General features: G+C 46.2%; 1 protein-coding gene across 1 annotated transcript in view; it reads left to right on the top strand.

Moving 5' to 3' along the window:
• Positions 1 to 19,688, top strand: part of Tnfrsf19 (TNF receptor superfamily member 19) — a 90,122-nt gene that overhangs the window by 44,533 nt on the left and 25,901 nt on the right. The window contains exon 5 of the mRNA XM_036199800.1: positions 5,849 to 5,934. Coding sequence (XP_036055693.1) covers positions 5,849 to 5,934 — 86 coding nt within the window. The remainder of the gene's footprint in view (positions 1 to 5,848; positions 5,935 to 19,688) is intronic.

The raw sequence follows: 19,688 nt of genomic DNA, 5'->3' as shown, positions 1-19,688 counted from the left end.
AGCCTCACTGCTTCAATGAACACAGCTGGTGTAGTGAGGCCACACCCACAGGAACTGTCTGACCTCCGTGTGTGTGTGTGTGTGTGTGTGTGTGTGTGTGTGTGTGTGTGTGTGTAGCTGGCTCCAATGCCCACAAGCTAAGTGATGACAAAGACCCAGTTTCTTAGCTCCCAGATATGTTCATTGTCTTTCTGCCAGTAACTTAACAAGCTATCTTCTGAGAATCTTGACATCCTCTAGTGTTGTTGGAGAAACAAAAATGTAAAGCATAAAGTTCCTAGGGGAGTGATGCCCAGTCCATTGTAAACACTGAATAGGTACTAGACAGGATTGCCCATTAGTGGCCTTGCAACCAGGAAGGCTTTGTATGTCTGTGTCCTGCTTAGGTTTTTTGGGTTTTGTTTTTATGGTTTGTTTTTTTGTTTTTCTCAGTTCGACACAAGCTAGAATGTTATCCCAGAAGAGGAGCCTTAACTGAGAAGATGCCTCCATCAGATTGGCCTGTTGGCAGATCTGTGGGGCATTTTATTCGTTAATGATTGATATGGGAGTCCAGCCCACAGTGGGTGGCGCCACCCCAGGCAGATGGTTGGAGTGTATAAAAACCAAGCTATGCACATCACGAAAAGCAAACCAGTCAGCAGCACCCCTCCATGACTTCTGTATCAGCTTCTGCCTCCAGGCTCCTGCCTTGGTTTCCCTCAGTGATAGACTGTAACTGTAAGCTGAAATAAATTCTTTTCCCCCTAAGAGGGTTTTGTTCGTGGTATTTATTACAGCAGTAGAGTCCAGACTAGAAGAGATTATTTACATCAGAGTGACTGCAGGCCTCAAGTGGCCCATCCTTTCTCTTCTGTGGCGAACTAGAGCCCAGGGCTGAAATCATAACTTGCCCTCTCTAGCTCTTCAGTGCTTCTGCTGGCCGTACTATTTAATGAGCACTTCCTACTAGCTAGACACTTTCTGTGGGTTGTACTGTCGCCAAAACCATACTGCAAAGTCAGAAGGAGCGCTGTCCATCCTTACAGAGAAGGCAACTGGTCCTTAGAGTGATGATTGATGCCTCTGGTCACCCAGCTTGTATGTGGAGGGCCAGGGATATTCCCCCAGTGGTGAGCCTCCTGCGTAGGTGGGTGCCCATTGAACCAGGAAGTCTCACAGAAAAGGGTTCAGTCATCTGTCCGTTCTTTGTCCCATGCCCATCCTACCCTCAAACCACCCATTGGCCCCTAGCTCTTGAGAGCTGCCCAAACTGGCTGGCACATTTTCTGTCCTCTCCTCCTGTTGCCCACATCTTGTCCATAGGGACGGTGACATTGTTGATGAGCTCTGGGCTCGATGGCTAATGCTTCATCCTGTCACTGGCGTTTGTACAGTTTCAAATATGGGGTCATGGCTGAGGGCTGCTGAGCAAGATACACTGTGGGCTGACCGGCCAGCCTGAGCCTGGAATGCCAGCATGAACGAACAGCAACACATCCTGCATCCATCGTCCATCCTGTGTGTGGCAGAGTTGAGCCTTGGCTTGACAGTGTCTCACAGGCCTCAAGCCAGCACTGTAAAACAAGAGCCAGCTGTGCCATAGTTCTCGCTGGTAGAAGTGTAAAGGTCCACCAGGGGCTTTCTTAGAACAGCATTTCCAAACAGTGCTCACCAGGCTGGCCAGTCCCGCTTGGACTGAGTTCAGTTAAAACTGTCTCCTCACAACCGCTGTCAGTGACTTTCATATCTGTAAGATGTATTTACACGCCACTTTTTATCACATAGCAAGTAAGCAAAGTCCAATACGGGTTTCTTTTGTCTTTTTATGTTGTCTGTCTGAAAGCCAGGAACAGATTTACCACTGAGCTTCAGAAGCCAGTTTAACCAGACACTTTGTATAATGAATGCATGTGTTCCCTTTTGTTTTGTTCAATTTAAAAAATTTATTTCCTACCTCACTTGGACAGGAAATGCACTTGCAGATGTTTCTATGTCCCCAACGGTGTTACAGACTAAAGGGAGAGCAGTGTGTGTGGCTCAGTGATGGAACGTGTACCTAATTAGCATGGGGTGATGGCCATGCAGACCCAAAGACCAGAGTTCTGTCCACAGAACCCACAGTCAAAAAGCCAACCCTGGCGTGTGCATATAATCCTAGCTCATTGTAGCCTGTGTGATGAATTCCCAGCTAGTGAGAGAAACTGTCTCAAAAACACAGAGAGGAAGGGACGACCCTGGAGGCTGACCTTTGACCTCAACAGGGTAATAGTGCAGTAGGAAGTTGTGCCACTTACAGTGGGACCAGATCTAAAACTGGGTAAATTAGAACAAATCCCGGCTGCCTTCAGTGATTGGTCAGACTTCTACTTTGACTATGAAAATGTGGTCAAATAATGTCTGATACAGTGGTTTCCTCCCAGATTTTAATAAACTCACTCCCGTAAGAGCACAGGCGGTGTAAACAGAGGAAGCTGAAGCACTCACACCCCCTCTCTTTGACGCCCATCACAAAGCTACAGTAATCAAAAGTGTGCATAGGACAAAGACAGACGAACAGGCCAGAGGAGTTGGAAGGGGAGCCTCGAAGTCAGTGCCTGTGGATGCGGGTTTTGACATTGGTGCCTAGAGCAGAGAGTGAGAAGAGGACAGTCTTGCGGAAACAGTCGAGAAGATGAGATCTCTACAGGGAGCATCTGGACTCTCTCTCACCTGACCCCTGCACAAGAATCAACCTCAAAGGCCTGAAAGACAGACCGGAGAACAGGCCGGGCGGTGGTGGCGCACGCCTGTAATCCCAGCACTCGGGAGGCAGAGCCAGGCGGATCTCTGTGAGTTCGAGGCCAGCCTGGTCTACAGAGTGGTATCCGGGACAGGCTCCAAAGCTACACAGAGAAACCCTGTCTCAAAAAAAAAAAAAAAAAAAACAAACCTGAGGATAAGACCTAATGTTCCAAAGATACAAGAAAACAACAACAAACACAGGAAAATCCTCATGACACTGGATTTGGAGGAAGTTTCTGGGTGTGACACCTAGGCACAGGCCCCAAAAGTGAAGATGCCAGGCCACACTCAAGATCTCTTGTGCGGCGAATAGAGCCACCATATGATCCCCACGTCAACGGTTGACAGCCTGTGCAAGGGCAGAAAGCAGCTCTGCCCCGTGCTGGGGAGGTGCCTCAGCTGGTAAAGACCTGTAAGTACAAGGCCCTGAGTTTGAGCCCCAGAACTTGTGCAAACAAGCTGGGCGGACTGGCACATGCTGCAATCCTAGTATTAGCGGGGTGGACCCTGGGGCTCACTGGGTAGTCGGCCCAGCCTAATTGGCTAGCTCCAGGCCAGTGAGAGACCTTCTCCAAAAAAAAAAAAAAAAAAAAATGGAAGGCAGCTGACACTCATGGTTGACCTCTGCCCCCCCCCCTCTCTCTCACACACACACACACACACACACACACACACACACACACACACACAGGGGTACAAAAGCTTTTTTTAAAAATATGTGCTGGTTATAACTCTCTGATAAGAGGTTAATATCCAAATATATAAAGAACTTCTATGACTCAACAACAACAAACATTAAATAAACTGGTTTTGAAAATGGGCAAAGGACTCAAGCAGCATTGTTACAAAGATGATCGGCAATCCGGGAAATGGGCCTATGAGAAGATGTTCACGTCACCAGTCTTCAGGGGGCTGCCAATCAAATCACACAGATTTGTCCCTTCATTCTCATTAAGATGGCCTACCTAGTGGGACCCTGTCTCAAAACAAAGGAAGCAATGGTGTAGGGAGATTTCTTATTTAAAATGTGTCTTGTTAAATACTGTAATATGTATCGGGGGTGTGGTGGTGCCCACCTTTAATCCTACCACTCGGGAGGCAAAAGTAGATGGATCTCTGAGTTCCAGGACAGCCTGGGCTACATAGAGAATCCCTGTCTCAAAAACAAACAAACAAACAAACAAATAAATAAATGAGTAAATATTGTAATATATGTTGATTTTTTTATACTTCCAGCCAGAAAATTACCAGATATAATTTAATTAAATATTGACAAAATATATAATAGTTTTTTTTAGTACAGAAAAACTTTTTGTGTAAAAAAAAAAAAAAAGTGAAAAAGTAATATCCAACATTTTCAACAGCAAACACTAAAGGCGCAAAATACATGTTCTAAAACCACTTAAAAACAGAGATAGGTCAGGTATTGGAATTGAATGTAGACATTATTTAATATTTTAAAAATAAGAAATTCCCCTTGTTCCCAAAGACATTTTTTTGGTGTCTATGTTTTCCCTAATAAGAAAAAAAAAAAGTCCAGTTGCCAAAATAATTTATTAAAATAGACAATGTATTCGAAAACCAGCGTGCTTGTGAGACTGGAGGTGAAGAAGCCCTGCTGTGTTTGAATGACCACTAAAGACTGAGAAGAAGCACTAGCCAGGAAGGGTTGCCTGGGCTCAACGCACAGACAAGGCCAGAGGAGCCACGGGTGCCGCTGGATGGTCAGGCAGAACTGTCCAGAGCTCGGTGGGCCGCTGTTTTACTTGGTAGCTTACCGAAAGAATCTAAGAGTTTGGAGTCCTGTCTTGCTCTGAGGGGTCTCCCTGCATAGCTCTGCCTGGCTTCAGTCTCCTGGGTTTACAGACATGCCACCACAAGCACACTCGGCTAAGACCTTCTTCAAACTGCAGTCAAGTTTCCAGAGTTACCAACCTGCTCACAACACACAGGACACGTAAGGTCACAGGTGCACAGGATAGTCACTGAGTTACAGTCAGCTGGTAATGACCGAAGACATTGGGTGTAATTTTAAAAAGCCAAGATTGAGAAGCTAGAGTTAAAGACAGGCTGTGAGTGTGTGAATACGGTTTAGTAAATCTCCAAGCTTGTTTTCTTTTCTCTCCAGTGTTTCCACTTTTATTTGGTTCTAGGGATGGTTCCAGGGCCTCTGTTTTCATTGCCCCCCACCACCACCCTGTGTGTATGCACTAACCTTTTCCCGGCTTTCCAAGTCAAAATGATGTATTTCCACATCAGTTTGCATTCATTTGCTTACGTAGGAGTTTAAGTATTTAAAACCAATGTTAGCCGTGCAGTGGTGGCGCACGCCTTTAATCTCCACACTCAGGAGGCAGAGGCAGGTGGATCTCTGGGAGCTGGAGGCCAGCTTGGTCTACAAAGCAAGTTCCAGGACAGCCTGGGCTACGTAGACAGTTTTCCCTGTCTTGAAAAACCAGGAAAAAAAATTAATCCATGCAGTCTTTGGTTTAATCATGAATAATGCTCTTCGGAGAACAAATTCTTCACCTCTTTTTCGGTCATAGCATCAATTTCCCAGTAATGATTGTAAGTTTGTCCTTGTAGTTTGATTTACAGGCAGTAGTGTAATCATAATCATTTTTAATTTGATTCTGCTCATTAGCTATGTTGTTTATGCTTATGTTTTCTTTTAAGTAAATTTAATTTATTAATAGAGTTTTGAGTGACTTGAATTCCTACCATCTAGAAGCAACCACAATTAATATTGTAACGTCCCTACAAACATTTCTAATGAAAATATGTGTGCTGCGTTTTCCAATTTCAAAAGCTGAATCTAGTACTTTATTTAAGAGGTGTTTGTGGTTTAGGTCACAACAGAATTGCCAGAGCCTGTATTCCCTCTCCAGCATCCCACCCTAGTTGGGAAGTTTATGCAGGGAACCAAATCTGTAAGTGTCCACCCTCTGTTCAGCCTTTGGGTACCTCTTACTTCACCAAGAGCTGGTTCTAGAGGCCGCTGGTGACTGATAATGTGACTGATACCCGGCTGCAACAGTGAGCTTGGATGACACCAATAACCAGGATTCTCTCCTTCCTCTTCCAGATTTTACCGGAAGACCAAACTTGTGGGTTTTCAAGACATGGAGTGTGTGCCCTGCGGAGACCCACCTCCTCCCTATGAACCACACTGTGAGTGATGTGCCAAGTGGCAGCAGGCCCTTAAAAAAACCCTGTCTCTACCATGGGACCCTAATGTGTGCTCTTATCCAGACCTTAGTCAATCTCATCAACAGCGACCTTTGATTTGCATCCCCCAGGGAAACAGACACTTTGCATTGCTGTTCCCTGTTCCTTCCTTTGAACACCTCCTCTCAGATGCTCAGTGCAGGAGACCTGGCCTAACTGGGCTGTCCAGGTGCTAATCCCCAGATATAACCTGCTGACCCTGATAGGATCACACAGGGGGGTCTGCCTTTCGGAAGTTCCTTCTGGGACACCCTTGCCCTCCATAGTCTAGTCCCTGCACTTCCTGGCTTTTGTTTTTTCTCACCTCTCAAATCAGTGAGGAGAGAGGACTCATTGTACTCGCCCAAGGTGGGGGCAGCAGGACAGGAGACACTTGAGTCTTTGTGTTGTTAGTCTTTGTGACCATGAGTTTTGTGGTTTTTGTGTCTCCCCCTCTTCTGAAACAAGAGCATTTATTGTGTTCTAAGCCCGCATGGTGGCTGCTCACTGTCTCAATGCTAAGCAAAGCTGGCTAACAAACACTACCGGCAAAGGATGGGGTCCAGCCAGGGGTGAGGCGTGGTCTGCTGACCCAGCATGGCTTGCAGCTGGGCTTCAATACACAGGAAAAGCTATGTCCAGGCAGGAGAGTGGGGTGGTGCATGTTCCCCCTGGCACTTGCTGGCACATCCTCTCTAGGATCATTGCTGGGTAGACTTTCCAATCCACGGTATCTGCCCTCCTGCTTCTTTCTGTAACAAAACTTCCTTCCAAACAATTGCAATTGCCTGCATCATTTAATAAGGTCCTGGGAGGGCTATGGAACTTCTGCAATCCATACTCTACTACCTTTATGGAAATACATTGCTTTGTGTTCTTTGTTTGAACTGATCGAAATGCAAAACAGACAAACAAACAACAAGAAAACAGACCATAGACTCCAAGAATCTACCATCTAGGAGATGAATCTTCTTTATGCCCTAGACTCTAAGAATCTACCATATAGGAAATCCTCTTTATGCATACACGTGACATGTCCTCTTGCCAATTAAAACTCAAGGACCTGGTCCTGCTCAGCCATGTGTTTTAGCAGGCAAGCTCAGCTGTCACTACTTGCTATTGAACACATGACATCAGTACAGCGGATGTACAGTAGAGCTGGAAAGTGCTGAGATATTTCCCTCCCCACACACTTAATGTGCTGGGCTTGGTGTGATGTAATCCTGAGGCTTGGGAATGTTTTGCCTTTTGGGTTCTAGCTAAACTCAGATAGCATGAAAGGGCCTTTGAACACGGAACTCACATGCAACTCTCATGTCTTATGCAGTAGTCTTTGGTCATACAACTTGGAAAAGACAATCAATTAGTTTAACAGATAGAGGTAGACATTTCCCCATGGGTCAAACTTTCTAGAATGTAAAGAACAATATTTCTGAGGCCGGAAGCGCATTGGGCCTAGTTGAGGACTTTCACATCTCAGATGGAGAGAACCTGGGGTCTTGGTAAACTTCATCTTTGTCAAAGAAGTTTGCTGTCTTTGGCACCCTCCTTGGGAAGCTGTCCAGAGCTTAACTAATCTCCTCAAAGGAGATCTGGAAGTCTTTGGGGGAAATTATGCCTGGCGCCTCCTGTTGTGATTTCTCCTCCGGGCTTTTCAATTTATCCACAAAGAGCTGCTTCTTCAGCCCCGCTGAGGGGTTCCTGTGACTTGGAGCGTCCTGGCTGTGGGAAGAAGGCATCCTTCAGGCTGCCTCAAACCTGCTCAAGTGGGGTTTGCTTTAAGGGTTCAGCTGGGGCTTCCAGGCTCAGATAAAGAGTTGTGGTCCCAAGGACCCAGGGTATTAGATTTGAGGAGGGTTCCAGGACCCTGCCTTCTCTTCTTCAAAACCAGGCCTGGACTGACACTGCTTTTGGTTTCTAAAGATTGTCAGTTCATGTCTTTTTAAATTTGTTTTTCTTTTCTTTTAAAAGAATGTTCTCCAGACACTTGATGATCAGATTGCTGAGCACTGCATGTAGAGAGATGGAAGTCTTAGTGTCAACTCAGGCATGGTGACTCGCCTGTAGTCTCAGTGCTCAGGAGGCAGAGGCAGGAGGATGGTTTTGAGTTTGTGGCAAGCCTGGGATATAGAGTAATACCTTGTCTAGATGCATCAATAAAAAGCAAAAACAAAACAAGTCATAGTATCTTTGGACACACAGGCATTCAGGAGGGGAGGAGTGTGTCAGTCTTTCCATGATGGGAAAGCCTCCAGCCCACCTGTGCAGAGGAACAGCAGCATGGCTAACAGGGGCAGCCTTGGTCCAGGTATTTCTGTGACACGATGCTCATTGAAGCTTATGAGGAATATGTAGGAAAAGCCATATCTGAAGTGGGAACAGGTACAAGTAATGTGCACAGTGTAATCACCTACCCTGTTAGGAACATAAGCCAAGGCCTCGCACATATACCTGCTCTCCCACAGAGCTGTCTCCAGCCCTACCTACGTCTATCTTTTGAAAACCCATACAGATAGGAAATAGACTGGAAAGAACTTCAAAATGCTGTGTTTTGTGTTTTACTTGCTGGATTTTATAAAGCTCTGATGTTAGAAATGTGTTGCTAGGGGGTGGGCAATTAGTGTTTCCCCTCTATTTTTTCCCCCTTAAGCAAACAAAAATGTCCATTAAGTTCAAATTTCTTTTTAAAGTTAATTTTGAAATGACTTTGATTTGTTCTCTAAGAAGGCCTTTTAAGTTGCCATTAGAAAATAATCACTGTTTAACAGTGTGGCTTATTAGGCATGGCCGTGAGATGCTGGGAGTGTTTTCTGAGTGCCGCGCCACACACACCCTCCAACCCGGCAGGTCATTGAAGCTCCAGCTTTTCTTTCTCCCACACGCAGGGATTTATCTGATGGGTATGACTTCAGGCTCACGTGGCTTGTTATACAAAGCCCTGGAGAACAAAGCAAACATCTAGTTTAAACACTTTAAACACAGTTGTACTCTGGTGAAAACCGCTTTGAATCATTCCTAAACCACTTACCTCAACCACATCAGCATTCCAGATTGAATAAACATTACTCAAAAAAAAAAAAAAAAAAAAAAAAAAAATCCCACAGATTCTCCATTTCTCATCAGACCCAAGGCAGGATTTAGCTCTAAAATGCCCTGGATGTTTTCTTCTCTCACCTTACTGTCTCAGATGGGTGCACATTTGATACAGTCAGAACAAAGCCTGCAGATGGAAATTGGACATAAACTGCCTCTGTCAACAGTGCCACAGTCAGCCCCATGTTCCAAGATCAGCCAAGCATTACCACCAATTAATGCTCTTTACGACCTGGCAGAGGGGCTGTGGGTGGATGGGAGCCTCAATCTCTCAGACCACACTGCTGTGGAGGTTCTCTGTGCATCTGGTGGGGATTGGGAATGGGAAAGGAAAAAACAAAAACAAAAACAAAAACAACAAAACAAAACAAAACAACAAGCTGAACTCAGGGCTCCTCAGCTATCAGCATATCCAAGAGTAGACTGCCCCCTTTACACTGTCCTTTGCTGGTTACCTATATCAGAGGTAGATGTGTCCGGACACTGTCCTAGGAGGAGCCAACTCCTGGACTACCATATTCCCTAAGTGCATGTTCAGGGCAGGAGGAACTAAAGGCAGGAGGCAGGTGAAAGTATAGTCTGAACAAGGCAGACCAGCACAGAGGTGGAGGTCCTGAGTCAGATCTGGGGCTTGCAGCACCACACTGGACATAGTTCACTAAGTTATGTGCCACACCTACTACCTGGGTACTATTCTTCCTATTGTCCAGGGACCAAGCATAGAGTCAAAGAGGAGAGTGACCGCCCAGGTCACATTGCAAGGCAGAGCCACAGCTAGAGTACAAAACTCTGCCGGCCAAAGCCGGGATCCGTTCTACACTCTCTATCACGATACATCTTCCAAACTTCATACAGCAAATGATGACGGTGATGTCAGTGTTAGCAGTCACCTGGCGGGCTCAGGGGTCACCTAGACCGTAAGCCTCTAGGCACCATTGTGAGGGTTTTCTTAATTAGGTAAGCTAGCCATGCCTGTGAAGGATTATCTTGATCTGGTTAATAGAGGTGGGAAGACCTGGCTGAACAGCAGCAGTCACCTGCCTGCCTGCCTGTGTGCTAGGTACGGCCAGCTGCCCTGGGCTCCTGCCAAGTTTGTTTCCCACCATCGCGGACTGTACCCTCAAACTGGGGAAGGAACTAAACCAATAGTTCCTGAACCCTTCCTTACGTCACTTTTACCAGAGTGTTTGTCGCAGCCGCAGAAAAGTAACTATGGCGATGGGGGACAGGCACTTCTTTCTTGTGTTCAACTAAATCACATTGTGGGTAGGACACAGGCTTACCCTGTAAAGGAAGAACATGTCTGTTTATTCATTGATTGTGCGGTGCTGGCACTGAGCCTTGGGATGCTGGGCAGCGCTGCCGCTTACTTTGGCTGCAGTCTCTATGTTGCCCAAGCGAGTCTTGAACTCATCTCAAGCGATTCTCTTGCCTCAGCCTGCCAAGTACCTGGGCATACAGGCAAATGGTACCAGCCCCCAATTAGCCTTTCTTCCTTGTACAAGCGAGCTGTGGATAGATTTGTTCTCTATTGACCAAAATCCCCTCCATCTCCCATCAGGTATTCCTAGTGCACAAAGCTGTTCAGGGACCCTCTAATTTCACTAGCGTTCTTAGAACGACCGCCTGCCGGTACTGAACACCACACTGCTTGGATAGTCCCCGGTACCTCTATAAGACAGCAGCTCTCTAAAGCACTGGGAGAGGAAGCATGGTAAAGTGTTGGCTGGGCAAGCATGAGGACCTAGTTCAGATCCACAGCATCCACATACATTTTAGGCATGGTGGTAGAATTGAACCCTAGCACCAGAGTCTAGTGGGGACCAACTGCCGCCAGTCTAGCAATCTGTGGGCTGCAAATCCAATTTCAATGAGAAATTTTGTCTCAAAAAATAAGATGGGAAGTGATAGATGAAGACACTGAGCCATCAACCTCTGGCCTTCAACACGTACATACACGTGCAAGTGTGATTGAACATACACATATCTGATCAGAGAAAAATGGCAATGTGCAGATGCAGGAGAGATGCCCATAGTGAAAGGTCTTTCACACTACAGCAGTATGTGGATGCAGGGGAGATACCCATGGTGTGCAAGATCCTCCACACTACAGCAGTGTGTGGATACAGGAGAGATACCCATGGTGTGCAAGGTCCTCCACACTACAGCAGTATGTGGATGCAGGGGAGATACCCATGGTGTGCAAGGTCCTCCACACTACAGAAGAGTGCAGATGCAGGAGAGATGCCCACAGTGCAAGGTTCTCCCTCCACATTTGTTATGTGTACATGTAGGGGTTTTCTTTCTACAGTATTTTTTTTGTTTTTTTGTTTTTTTGGGTTTTTTTGGTGAGTTTGCTAATAGTCAGAGGCCAGATTTTCCAGGATGCTTACTGGAACCCCTGCATTATGATCCACAAAGCCAGTATGCACTAATGAAGGGCTCAGCTTACTGGGGGTTGTGAAGTTGTCTCTGGTCCCTAGACCAAGACTCGCTGGTGTCCAGCCAGGTCACTGCTGGAAAGGAGGCTGTTCATGGAGCCTCACTGTGGTATTGTATGGGAGAACAGCTAAGTCTGGCTGTATGCTTTCAACAAATACCTTCAGCAAAACATAGAGGAAGCTGCTCCCAGAGATGTCTGAATTTAGCTCTCTCCTGCTAAACAGAACCTACAAGATAGGGAAGATGGGGATGATAAAATCAGAAGAACAGAGCAGTGGAAACACAGTCAAGGCATCGGGGTGCAGCTTCGAGTGTCAGCCTCCCGACCTGATCTAAGCAGAGACTCCTCACTTCTTCCTTTTCACTGGCTGGTTTAAGATGCCACTGTCCATGCAGTGCTTGACTCTAGTTTACCTCTTTCTTTCTGCTGCTATTACATAATTCCATTAATTTATCAGAAAGTAGCCAGAAGTAGTTCTCACAGATTGCTTAGTTGAAAATGCATCAATGAAGATGACAAGACAAAAACAAACTGAGAAACCTGCACAGCCCCCGTCATTACAGCCCCCTCTGCAGAGGACGCCATTCGAAGGCCTTCCTTGACATCTACTTTTCTGCGCTAGAGATCAAACCCCGGGCCTTGCACATGGCAGGCAGGTGCCAGACCACGGAGCTGTGTTCCCAAGTCTTAGTATTTTGAGACACTGTCTTCCCATATAGCCCAAGCCGGCTTTGACCTTGACATCTTGTCACCTATGTCTCTGAGCACTGAGATTCCAGTCCTGTGCTATCACACCAGGCTATGTGCTTGTCTTTCGCTGTAAGAATCACCAGGCTGTGAGAAGGAAGGCCCTGGAGACAGAGAGCTAGCGAATTGGACGCAACCAGAAGGCAGGGACAGACCATCATTAGGGCATCATCAAGCAGATCAGCATCTGCTCTTGATCCCAGAGAAGCCGCAGGAACCCAGAGCACACTGTGGTTTTGTGACATTGAGTGCAAAACAAGCAGACTTAGCCATCCTAATGACTGACCCCTGAGGTTTTTCTCTAATGGCATTGAGTATGGTATTAGAGGTCTTGTTTTTCTAGATGCTGGGGTAGGGGGTGGGGGGTGGGGAATCAAATGACATTGTGGAAGTCTTTTTCTTTTTCTTCCATCTGTTTTTCCTTTTTTTTTTTTTTGAGAGTCTCACTATAACCTAGACAGTGGTTCTCAACCTTCCTAATGCTGCAACTCTTTAATGGCCCCTCATGTTGTGGTGACCCCAACCATAAAATAATTTTATTGTTACTTCACAACCGTAATTTTGTTACTGTTATGGATCGTAATGTAAATATCTGACATGCAGGATATCTGATATTGGACCCCCAAAGGGTTGCAACCTGCAGGTTGAGGACTATCCTGGAAGTCTGTGCCGGTCCTTCCTCGGCCTCCCTGGCCTGGGGCCACAGGTGTGAGCCACTGTGCCTTCTTTGTTTGCTGATGTTTGGTCTTGATCATGCTTAGGATCCTGGGCAGGGAAGCCGGAGACTGTTGCAGCTCAGGCCACATGTCCTGGCCTCTTTAGAGAACGGCTGTGCAATTGCTCTGTGTGGCTGTCCAGCTGTCTCAGACTCCTGTCCCTAAATGGCTCCTCGGCCGTGGGCTTCCTCGGCTGGAGGAATCAGCACTTCTTCTCAAAGTGTTGTTCTAAACCCACATGTTCTGTCGCCATCCTTTTCTCCCAGTAGAAATGTCTAAATACAAGCCACCAGGTTACCCTGGAAGAAGGAGCAGAAAGTTAGATGCTTTGTCTAGATCACACCATCCCCTGAGCCTGGAGCCGCTTTGGTGGGTCCTTGTCTGCCCGAGTCTGGAGAAGGGGATTATCCTTCCAAGAAATGGGCCGTCACTTCTTCCCCCGTTCTCCAGCACATCTGCCTTCTCAGCTTTTACTCTCAGTTTCTGCTAGACTTTTTTAAGCCTATGGGCTGGTTTAAATATTTACTCCTGGAAAAATAAGCTCCATCTGTTTAAAGGACACTGCTAAACTGAATGAATTTTAGATTAAATACAGCTTATTTTCAAGATAATAAATGAGATCTATCAGGCCCATTTCACTAAGCTGTGGAGGTTTTGGGTTTGGTTTTGGGTTTTTTGCAATGTACCTGTGATCCTCGAGTGCCCGGGAAACACCGGAAAGACGTGATTGGGAGGGAATGGAGAAGCAGAGCTGTCATCGGGAGCATTTGGTGCAGCCACAGGTTCAGGGCCATACGGTTGGGACTCAGAAGTCAACCTTCCATCCAGAGTGTTTATTCTCAGGAGGTTGTTGGTATGTGATGGAACCACTCACATTCTAGTGGGGACCAGGTTAGTTGGCCTTTAAACTTGATGTCCGCTACTTCCGAGTTGGCTCCCCGAGGAGGAACCTGAGAAGTTTTATTTTCAGATTTGAATGAAGAAAGTACCAGGAGAGTACAGCAGAGCAAATCCCTCTTTATCTCATGGAGGTGCAAGAATCCTTACCGGCATTTCTCAGCCTGCTCTGTGTGTCCCTAGGCATGTGCAAGAAGAAAAGGGATTCAGCTGGGGTCTGCCTGACAACACAAAACTGCCCAGCTCAAGACTGCTTCTCAAGTAAACTCCCAAATGCCAAGATTAAGAAATTATAAATCACAGTGTGACTAGGAATGTGGTTTAGTGGTACAGTGCTTGCCTAGCATGCATGCGGCCCAGGTTCTATTCCCAGAACTGTAAAAGTAAAAATAAATACGCCACCATGCCATGATGTCTCCAGGGGATTGAAATGTTCTAGGGTGAGGCTCCCAGCCACAGATGCCAGTGACCTTGGATGCTCAAATATCTTGTACCAAACAGTTCGGTATTCACATAAGACCCAGGTACATTTGCATAATTTAAATCAACTCTAGATTTGAGTCAACCTGCATGGATCTACTAAACTATTCTGGGAATTATGACAAGGAGAAGCCTGCACATGTTCAGCACAGATGCAGTAGCTTTTCAGATTCTGCAATTAACACAGTGAGAGAACAGTCAACAGTGTAATTGAGTCCCTAACGGAAAATACTAGGTCAAAATACCTCACAGGCTGACAATGGTATTAGGCAGCCAGAGCTGGCGCAGGCCTGGCAGCCTATGCCTGTGATTGTGGCGCTCAGGAGACCCTGAACACAGGCCCAGCCCCTCCCTTTAAAAGTAGACGCTTGAAGTTGGATTTCAGGTAGGAAATAGTCCAGTTTAAAAGTCTCTCCCTCTGAGCTTTTAAAACATTGTCCTAACTGCCCTGTTTACATTGAGCATCTCAGAGAAAGTACTTTTAAGAACTATAAGAGGGGTTTTATCTGTACTGTGATTCATGGCAGGTATCTCCAAACACACCTACATATACACACATGAGCACAAAATGAATAGCCCCGGACAGCTTGCCAGTGGTGACGGGGCTTGTGCCTCTCCTTAAGGTCAATAGCTCTTAAAATTTTCTGAGGGTTGCTGCTTAACACAGGCTGCATGTTAGGGAATGTCTTTGAATGCTAGGATGCAAAGTAGTTTATAAAGGTGATAAAATGTGGAGGAAAGCCTAGATAATGGATACCTGAGGACAGAGTCCTACCTGCAACGGGCAGAACCCATTCTGCAGAGGCTGGTTCCCAGTGTGAGTGGCAGATGGAGTTTGGTCAGGATAAGAAGACACCTGTGGGCAGGGCAGTGTTAGCCGCAGCAATGGCGGTCATTGAGAACAGACTTCAGGGGACCAAGGGCGGAAATAGCAGGGACTTAGTATCCTAATTAAGCAGAATATGTCCAGCTGGTACATAAACACATATACTTTGAGGAACAGGCTTTCTGTTCCTTTCTCAAGAACTGTTAATTAATTTAATTAATGCAATTTAATTAATTTAGTTTAAATAATTGTCATTTGGCTGACTTAATTACTGGTTTTACTCTAAGAACATAATAATCTTAGTTATATAGCCAGCCCTCCGTATCTATGGATTTCACGTTTGCAGATTCAACCATTTGGCGTGTCAAAAACATTCTAAAGACATGCTTCTGCACAGAACATGGACAGGCATTTCCTTTGTGTCTTAGAATTGCATAGCTATCCACCGGCCTTTACACTGCATTGGACGTCACAAGTCATGTAGAGGATGTGTGTACCTTTCAGGAGGATGGTGTGGTTCTATGAAATGTTGCCTATTTTATGAGAGACTTGAACACCATGGATTTGGGAATCCACAAGATAAAGTAAGTCCTGAAGCAGAACCCCCAAGGACACTAAGGGATACTACACACCCCACCCCCATCCCTGACATCAATGGAAATGACAAAGAACAACATCTGACTGATTGTGTTTTTTTCTCAGTTCAAGGTGTTTCTTTTACTGTGTGGAGAGGTGTAGTGGTAGGACCTTATGGAAGTGTGCCACTGGGGCCAGGCTGCCAGAGGAAAACACCAGCTACTTCCATTTGCTCCCTCTGCCTCAGGCTTGTGGTTGAGATGTGAGGTCTCAGCTTCCTGATCCTGCTGCTTCCCTACCACGATGGACTCTTGTCCCTCTGGTACTGTAAGCCGAAATAAACTCTCATATAAGTTGCCTTGGTCATGGTGTTTATCACAGCAACAGAAAAATAGCTAATACACTGTTGCTGTGATAAAATGCCTGACTAGAGTGAGGGCGGAAGCATTTCTTTGACTCACAATTCCAGACTTGTCCGTCATTCTGGGGAGGTCACGGGGACAGGAAATTGAAACAGCTAATGTGTTATATCCACACTCAAGAGCAGAGAACCGTGGGTGAACTCCTGCTTATGTTAGATCACCATCTCCTTTTTATTCTGCCCATGGTCCAGCCCATGAAAGAGTGCTGCCCACATTCAGGCTGAGTCCTTAACCCAATTAAGAAAAGCCCTACAAGCCTGCCCAGGCCTGCCTGATCTAGACAGTTCTCAGTGAGACTCCCTTCCCAGGGAAAGTGGACCGTCATACTCGGGAAAAACCACACATTGGGAAGAGGATAAAGAGAATTTCTATCATCCTATGTGTTTAACAGCAGCAGCAGCAATGTTTTCTGTGGCTTAGGCTCTAGGGAGACAGGTAGATGCCTAAAACTACACCCAGGGGAAGTCCTTTGTCATCTCTAATGCCAGGAGGTACTGCAGCCCATCTCTTCACATATGCACATCATTTGCTCGTCCTAAGCCTGAGGCAGAACAGTGTTTATTTGATGTCTTTCTTGGATGGCCACGGTCCACGCTCATTATGAAAAAGTCTTCATTTTGAGTCCCAGCCCTAACCCCTGACAGACAATTCAATTTTTTTTTTTTGGGGGGGGGGTTTCAAGACAGGATTTCTCTGTGTAGTTTTGGTGCCTGTCCTGGAACTCCCTCTGTAGACCAGGCTGGCCTCGAACTCACAGAGATCCACATGGCTCTGCCTCCTGAGTGCTGAGATTAAAGGTGTGTGCCACCACCGCCCAGCGACAATTCAGTTTTTGCGCCCCTGTTTCATGGACCAGGCGGAGGTCCAATAACTACGAGCAATAACAAGACATGGGTAGAATTTTCAAATTCATCTCATGACTGAGACTCCAAGAACTGCCCTTTCCAACTTACTGCAAACCTCTCTGCTTTCACCTGAGCCCCGTTGATTTAAGCCCAGGAGCAGTTCTGTTGGGATGGGAGGTGGCGGGAGACACTGTCTATAAGTCTAGACCTTTCTTTTCCTCCAGACCCAGTCAGTAGTTTCAAATTATGCACAGACACTTGTTTTGCGGGGTGGAAATAAATAAGTATCATCTAATGAGGACCACCCCACAGCTTGCTTCTCACTCACTACCCACCTTATTAATTAGGGGCCCCAGGAAGATTTCTGGGGCTACAATGTGTCTGTCTCCATATGACCCCCACCGACCCCTGACCCCCTCCCTCCCTCTCCCCTCCTCCACAAGGCCCTGCTTTCCAAGGCCTGTGGTGGCACGTGGCACTCCAGGGGTTAAGGAGAGTGCATGCTCAGAGCTGGGAGAGCAGGGCCCAGGTTTCCCTTGTTTCTGTTGCCAGATGGCAGTCCGGCCCCTGTCCCTTTGAGGTCCTATTTGAGCTTCCTGTCCCTCACCACAGATGTGCAAATCCATCGTAATGTGTTTCTCTTTTATGGTGTCTTTTCTGTTTCTTGGTGCAGAGTTTAAAAGCCTCATTGTTTCTCCAGGCGAATAAACACTGAGAGACTTTCAGGTGGGTGGGTAATAAAAAGAGCAAAACATCCTTGAAAGCAGGAAAAAAATCTTCTTTCAACTTTATTGTGTTTGCAAAGAAATGCTGCGGACGATCAGCTGCTGTTCGATGGCTTATAATTTTTTCAGTGTTAATTATAGTATTTATGCTAATTAAAGTACCAAGTGGAATCCGCAAGTGCTAAAGAGGAATGTAAAAGAAAGAGCTCTTCTCTGGAACAGACTTCCTATGAAGCACAGGACAGTCTCCTCAGACTGTCTCAGTGGATTTAGTCATCACCCAGGGCCCGAAAACCTCCCTGCTTTTCCAGCCACTCTCCTGCCATGGTCAGCTCTTCCTGACTTCCTTTCTTTCTTCCATTTCTCCTCAGAGACATGTATGATAATATTTGATTTGTCTAATCCTGGTGGGAAATATATCGCTAGGCCACATGATCTAAAGCCAGTAGAACTGTGGAAACTTAAGTCTGTAAATTCCCAAGATTCAGTCTTCTGGTAGCGCCATCCCCACCTTGGGTCTCTCCAGTTGTTTATGTGTCCACATCTTGCTTACACTTCAGGGTCTCACCTCTCTCAGTACCCGCCAAGCCTTCCTGGACACCATGAGCCAAATACCTTTTGCATCACCGCAGCCCCTGCAATAACCCTTACCTTTAGCCGTCCTGCCTGACCTGCCTTGCCCTGCCCTGCCCCTGGCTACCGGTTCCCTCTAGTTTTATCTCGTTAGTATCTCCACACGTGGACTGTATGATGCACACATCTTGAAGAGTAGAGAACATGGCTTTATCTTGTCCATCTATGGCTTTCTTATGTCGGCTTGAGAAGAAGCAAGAACCCTATAACTGACTCTGTGTCTGTCTGTCTCCTAGGGAAAAGCCATCCCATTCTACGCTAATAAAGCCAAAGTTGGGTTTGAAGAAAATTTTACAACTCTTCACTACTAGCCACTGACGATAGAGCCAGTGGTGATTTGTAACCAGATAGCCCGGACTGGGGTGCTTTTGAGTGAGTGACCCCAGGTCTTGTGGGGAAGGACACTTAGATCACAGTTCCTTCTCTTCCCCTTCCCTGAAGAGCTACCTGGCCCACCATTGTGAGGGGCAAACCACTGAAGATCATGGTCCTCAGAAGCCATACTTTCTATTTCCCAGGTTGCTTCTGAATCAGTAAAGTTGGAACTAAACAGGCTGATTTAGCTGGGAGAGCAGTGGCCTGTGCATGCTGGGTCAGGTCAGGCAGGAATTTGTGACCACGCACTTGAGAGAGGAAAGGGTAAAGCAAGGACCAAGGCCGTGGCAGGAGGGTATGAAGGAGACTCCTAAGGTTAGTAATTTGAGTTAAGGGCTATGCCAACAACCTTCCTTCCTTCCTTCCTTCCTTCCTTCCTTCCTTCCTTCCTTCCTTCCTTCCTTTCTTTCGCAATTGAGATGTAAACTACTTACTATTTCAGTCATAATAAATGATGAGACTGTCTTAATTTTTTATTTTTGGCTTAGAAAAAAGAATAAAACTGGATTGGCCAGAGTACAGTGCTTCATGCTGAGGCTGCTAATCCTACTGGTTGACTTTATGGTGTAGATGGTGTTTACACTCGGTGAATCCACTTGTATGCTGGTGATCCACGGTGAGGAGCAGTTGGGGTGCTGCTGTCTCCGAAAGGAGTTTGGCTGCCTGAGACTGTTAAAACCTACCATGAGAGGACTCTTACGTAGCTAGAGGGGTTCTGCATGGAAAATAATGGTCTTGGTTGGACAAAGAAACACGCCCATTCTACCCTCAGCAAACAGAGACTGGGTTTTGAAACTCAGTTTTAGTAATAATAACAGAAGTCAGAAAACAGCTAGCTGTGCCAGCGAGGCTAACGAGAAACGTCTCCATTTCTACTTAACTGCGCCCTCCCAGTTTACTGACAAATGTACTGTTGCAGCAGTGGTTGTGGGTCAGTTTG

This window comes from Onychomys torridus, chromosome 9 (assembly GCF_903995425.1).
Source record: "Onychomys torridus chromosome 9, mOncTor1.1, whole genome shotgun sequence".
NCBI lineage: Eukaryota > Metazoa > Chordata > Mammalia > Rodentia > Cricetidae > Onychomys > Onychomys torridus.
The sequence above is the reverse complement of the archived record's forward strand: the minus strand, read 5'-3'. Positions and strand labels throughout refer to the sequence as shown.